The sequence below is a fragment of the Diadema antillarum genome, unplaced genomic scaffold (assembly GCF_040938485.1).
Source record: "Diadema antillarum isolate AM-2024a unplaced genomic scaffold, OU_Dant_1.0 seq00000079_RagTag, whole genome shotgun sequence".
Taxonomy (NCBI): Eukaryota; Metazoa; Echinodermata; class Echinoidea; order Diadematoida; family Diadematidae; genus Diadema; species Diadema antillarum.
In genome coordinates, this window is record NW_027271172.1 from 2944001 (window position 1) to 2950000 (window position 6000).

At 36.9% G+C, this 6000-nt stretch overlaps 1 protein-coding gene across 1 annotated transcript in view; it reads left to right on the forward strand.

Moving 5' to 3' along the window:
• Window positions 1-2009: 2009 nt before the first annotated feature.
• Window positions 2010-6000, forward strand: part of LOC139726146 (cholesterol 24-hydroxylase-like) — a 16657-nt gene continuing 12666 nt past the window's right edge. The window contains exons 1-2 of the mRNA XM_071637226.1: window positions 2010-2176; window positions 3767-3832. Coding sequence (XP_071493327.1) covers window positions 2034-2176; window positions 3767-3832 — 209 coding nt within the window. The 5' untranslated portion in view covers window positions 2010-2033. The remainder of the gene's footprint in view (window positions 2177-3766; window positions 3833-6000) is intronic.

A 6000-nucleotide genomic window follows, 5' to 3' on the forward strand; every position in this document is an offset into this window, starting at 1 on the left:
TTCTTTGTGTGTGAGTGTGTGTGTGTGTGTGTGTGTGCGTGTGCGTGTGTAAATGTAGGCTAGGAAGAAGGGATCAAGTTAGGGATATATATATATATATATATGTATATATATATATATATAGATAGATAGATAGATAGATATATATAGATATATATAGAACATTGATGAGGCTGGAAGGTGGTTTGATATAGGAAGTACCCTGGTACATATGTTTTGTTGCCTAACAAGTGTAGTAGGGGCTGGGGGTAAATGTAGTGGGGAGAAGGTTGAATTCAAGGGGTTGGCTTGTTAGGTTACAGACACGGGTTCCCATTTTCTTTTCTTTTTTTTTATAATTTCATATGTTCTTTCTTGTGATAAAAGTAGGTACATGTACCTCTGAAAATAAGAATTTTTTTTTCATATATTTTGATGTGTAATTAGTATCGGTTATCAAATTCTGCAATGTTGTTACTGCATGGTAAAACAGGATTGTGTAACTATGTGTGTTATCTGAATGGGACCTAATAAGAAATTTTGGGGAAGGGATGTGCATGTTTACATTCCTATCTATCTATTTATTCATTTATTAATTTTTAAAATACAGAGTCAGATAAATCCCATTTTCAGAGTTTCTTTAAGTAAGGTTGTCACCAAGTAGAGAAAAATCAAAGCTTTCATTGACTCTGCACTTGCTGCCTTACAGGAAATATTTTTGAAGATACTGTTAGAATTATCACTTCTATTCTCAGTACTTTCTTGGCATTTTAGCAGCTTCATTCTCAAATATCTCAGTTGATAAAAATGAACATAACAATGTGTGTCTTGGTGTGTGTATGTGTATATTTGTGTATGTGTAAAATTATGTATATATATATATATATATATATATATATATATATATATATATATATATATATATACATATATATGCAGTATATACCATGTATACGATATATTTATCTATCTATTTACTAATTCATTTTTTATATAAATATGCAGGTTTGTGTGAGTGGATGTTTACAAGAAACAACCATTTCCCTTCACTTTTACACTTGTCTATACAAGGGAAGACCAAGCATGTATTCTCATTATTTAATGTACTGAGAAATAGATACTTCACAACAATGAAAATATGGGAATATAGAGAACGCATGCATTAATCATTAACCCGCCCTTACACTAATCATGTCACTTTATCATCCTTCATTTCATTCAACATAGTCATCCATTAACATATTTATACACATTTTGTGGGGCGGTAGTTCTGCAATAAAGCTCAAAAGAACCAAAAGTTCTAGGTCAAAAGTAGAGGGCAAATTAAAGGTCACTGTGTGGTACTGAATTGGTAATTTTCAACCTCTTTAAATTCAGTCAGGAATATCCATTGGTAATTTGTAAGAATGAAAGAAATTTCCCAAAATGACAGAGGTCAAGGTCAAAGTTTTCTAAAACTATGGTTAACTTGGAATTTTTGTGAACAGAAATACAACGAAACATATTTCCTTCACACAGAGAGGCCAATTTAAGTAATGGAGAGACTTGAAACTCAGTCATTATCATTGCATGGGCAACTATTACTACTACTGCTACTGCTATATTGTCATCATTTAATCAACCAAGATAAAGAATATAATATTATTGTACATTATGCATGCATGCACTACAACAACTACAACCAAATGATGGGAATAAAACAGCATAGAGGTGTCTTCATCATCATCATCATCAGTATACGGAAGTTAGTAGATTGATTAATTAATAAATTGTGAACTCTTCTTTATCGTATCCTGTATCAAGATACTTTGAATCATGGTTTTACTCTGTGAAACAACTGTTTCAAGTTTCAAGTTTCAAGTTTATTTTTCCACATCTCAAAAAACTGGAGTAGGTCCTTTTTATGATATTTAATGGTCGATCTCTATCCAAAGTCGAACTCGACACCAGTTATGCGCGCGCGTGCAGGCATAGCCATGCAAATGTTCATCCTTGATATTTTGTTTGTTTATTGTGTGTGTTCCCACCTGCCTGGCTTCTGCTTAAGAGCAAATATGGCGCCTTTCATCTTTCAAATTATCGGATACGCACTGTGCTTTGTGGTTCTTTCTGCCATCACAGCTTTTATAGCCTACACGCTCTACATTCACCACCAACACGAAAAGTATCGTCATATTCCTGGTCCGAAAAGAGCAAAGTAAGTTCATCGTAGCAACCCACTTCCTTCCCCTCAGTCCCATTTGAAGATTTTGGGGTTTCTAAGCGTTGTACCTGTTACATCACCACGATCTGCGATCACACACAGTCGCAGGCACGCAATTAGCAACACAGAATTCACAAGGATCAGGATCAGGACAAGGATCACAATAATCAGTTTTGGCATTTAAAGACTACTGACACTCTATGTGACCATGAGCAACTTTATCGATGTTTAATTATCGTGATTCTAATTTCTAGGCATTATCTGGAACGTCACATTCAAACAAGAGTCTCCATCCATATCCTGCATTCCTAGCCCGACAAGACGCTGTTAGTACGCTGTCCCCAACCAACTGGGATGCTCCTTTTTTCCAACTGGAACAACCTGGATGAATCTGCCCTACAAACAGGGGCATTGATCCAGTGTCAGAGGCCTAGGCCCACAGGGACAGGCAATTGAATTACTAAATGATACCACAAACCAAATGCAATTAAGACCTGATCTGATCTAAAAAAAAATTTTATGAGTGAGATTTTCATGACTAGGCATCTCGGCGCGCGAATGTGCACGCGAACGAGAGTGTGGGAGGGGTTTTTCCCCCCTGTGGCCTCCCGCAGTAGGGAGCTTTTTCAATTTTAAGCTCTTAATGGTGCGATCAGGTGCATACTTCAGTGACTATTTTTTACTTATTTTGAAAGACAAAAGGAAAATATAGGCCTACCTTCAATTGCAACTATCACTTTAATCCTTTGAGCTATGCTCCTTATTATAGGCCCAAGTTGCAGACTTCGCCCGATGCGAAAGAAAAATGGGTGCCATGCGTGAGATCGTGAGACGGACCCTAAATGCTTGAGTCTCACGCAGAATGCGTGAGACTTGGTAGCTCTGTGTCTGGTGAAATTAGAATCTTCTTTGTATTCAACAAAATCTAGGCCAAGAATTGTAAAAAGAGAAAAGATGTATTTGACTTTTCAAATAGATTTCTTTTTTTCTCTCTCACTTTCTCATTGGACTCCCAAGAAATTATAAAAGAAGGTTAATAGCTATATTTTGTAGATTGAATGTAAAACATCCTGGAAATCATCCAAAGAAAAAAGAAAGAAATTGAGCAAATCTCAAGATCATATTCCTGGCAGCCTGGAAAACTTGTTCTGTATTCTGGAGAATCATGGGCACCCAGGCCCCATTAAGTTCTCCCTTTACTCAATGGTCATATGAAGAAGTGATGACTATACTGAGTCCTACTACCTGAGATTTCTCTGCTGACCCACAGACTTGGGGGCAGCTCATGGTAATGAAGTAAGTCAACAGCAGAGTCTGGTTACGTTACTTTTTGCTGTTGTTGTTGTTTTTGTTGTTGCTGCTGTTGCTGTTGTCTAAGGAAGCTAATTTTCCCTACTTGCACGCACTTGTAATTATTTTTTTTTTTTTTTTTTGCCCGTTCCAAAGTATTTCCTTGTGTAGTATTTTTAGTTAACTCTGGTTTCTCGTGTTTGTTTGATGACATCGTGAGGAACTCTCATCTCAATTAATGATTCCTTTTCTTTCTTCTCCTCACCAATAATTTGGTAATTTTTTCTCTTTCAGCTTTTACCTCGGCAACATACCCCAGTTTGCTGAGACAAAATCTTTCAGTAAGCAGATACATGCATGGTAAGTCACAGATAAAAGTGTTTGCGATAAAGTGGAAAGTCTATATGTGTTGAAAAGAAAAGATTACTGGTATGTGCATACAATGAACACAATGAAAGAAGTGAGACTGTTATGAATAATTATTTACCAATACATGAAGGGTTCAATAGGCACATCTTTCTCCTATATATAAAATGAAAATTAGGGCCTGTATTTTCAATGTTTATAGGGCAATGTATGTCAGTGAAAAGCATTGTTGATTGTGCTGGGAGTCAAGAATGTGAGTGTGACTTGCATGCTGGTTGCATAAGCCAGTTCACAATAAGCACGAGTCTGCAATGACCTCTCCAACCACAGACTTTTGCAAAGCATGGAATAGTCTTCAAGAAGAGGGGGTTGAGAAAACAGCCATGTAGGAAGTGGTAATTTACATGTCAGTGCTGCCTGAATGGCTTTTGTTAATGTTGCTGAAAAGAATGCACATTCACCTTTAAATACCAATCTGCACCTGGTTTATTCATAACACAGTTGTCATGAAGCCCTATCTAGGTTTTGAATACTTCAGTCAAATCCATTTCAAGAGAAGGTCTGCCATGACCTTTATCTGCACATGCTCAGATTGGAACTGTGAACTGGCTTATTGTACATTAAAGAATAGTCTTTGTGCAAATTAGCCGTACCCTCCCACCCCCCCCCCCCCCCCCCCCCCCATCTAAAAATTTGCACATGAAATAGATCCACTATGCACTGGTGTGCGAATGTTTTCATATGTGACCGTGCATCCCAAAACCATCAAAAAGTCGCACCCCTTGATTTCATGTGAGGTCTCAAAAAAGGTGAAACAGGTCGACCAAGTCAATTTTGAGTTTTCCACATTTTCTGAAAGAGCTACTGTAAAACGAGGAATTTTCGCGTGCATTTTAATTTCGCGAATTTCGCGAACGCCAAAATTCGCGAAATTAGAATGCACGCGAAAGCTTTTGTCTACACTACATGCATTGAATGCCAGTAGCAATTCGCGAAAATTTCGTGCCTCGAAAAAGGCTGTCTGCTCCAATTTCGCGAAAATTTCATGCCGCGAATAGATCATGTTTTACAGTATTCTTCTACCTTAGTCTTGAGTTTGGGTTCATAAAATGATTGGGAAACTGTGTTTTCAGCAACCCCTTTTTTGGTAGAGTAGTGTGATCAGGTACATGTATGTCTTAGAGGCCCCTATTTATTTCTTGAAAAATCCTTTGCACACTCTCCACTTTCAACTCCAGATGATAACTTTTGAAAGCTCAATGCTTCTACTGTTAGCATTGATCATGGACAGAATGTGTTAATAGAGCATACTCAAGTTCAGCCTAATCTGATAATCCCTTCATTGTTGTTGCTATGGCAGTTTACATCCTGTTTTATGTTCCATTCATCACACAGGTAGCACCGCTTACAAAAGATTAACCGCTTGAATAGACCCCTTTACTTCAGAGCCTATTTTCTCAGTTCACACTTTTCCAGAGCGCTTTCTTTCCAATATTTAGAGAGGTTGGGAGAGTCCATTTGAATTGAGCTATACAGTTGTACATCATTTTAAAGCTTAGAGTCTGTTCTTTCAGAATCTGCCCTTAGATAAAAATTCATGTCTGACTTTTTTTGCTGGTTCTGTGGTGCAGGGTCACATTTTATGTGTGAATATTTTCATGAAGGTTATTATTATTGAAAGGACACAGACTTTGTCAATTTGTAGCACTGTATTAATGCAGGATGCTTTGTGCAAGCCAGACAAGAGGAATCAAAATGATTGATGGGATATGAAGGGAGGGAGGGTATTGAGAAATTTGAGAAATACATGAATATTTGGTGGTTGTTGTTTTTTTTTTCTCTCTCTCTCTTTAAAAATAATGAACAGAAGATTAACAAACTCAACTCCTGAATGAAAAACCTAGGTTACAACATTACCTGGCACAATCTAACAACAATGTATGATTTTGTTTTTGTTTGTCTTCAACTAAGATGTGGACTTATCAAAATGAGCTGTAAGAATTGAAATCATTTGAAAGCTGAACATAGTTGTAGTGTAAATGCATACATTTGACAAATATGTGCCAATATTATAATGCAGTGGATGAATTATTGTTTGCAATGTGATTTGTTCTGTCATGCCCTTGCTCATGTTTGATCTGTGAACACTTCTTGTTTTATGT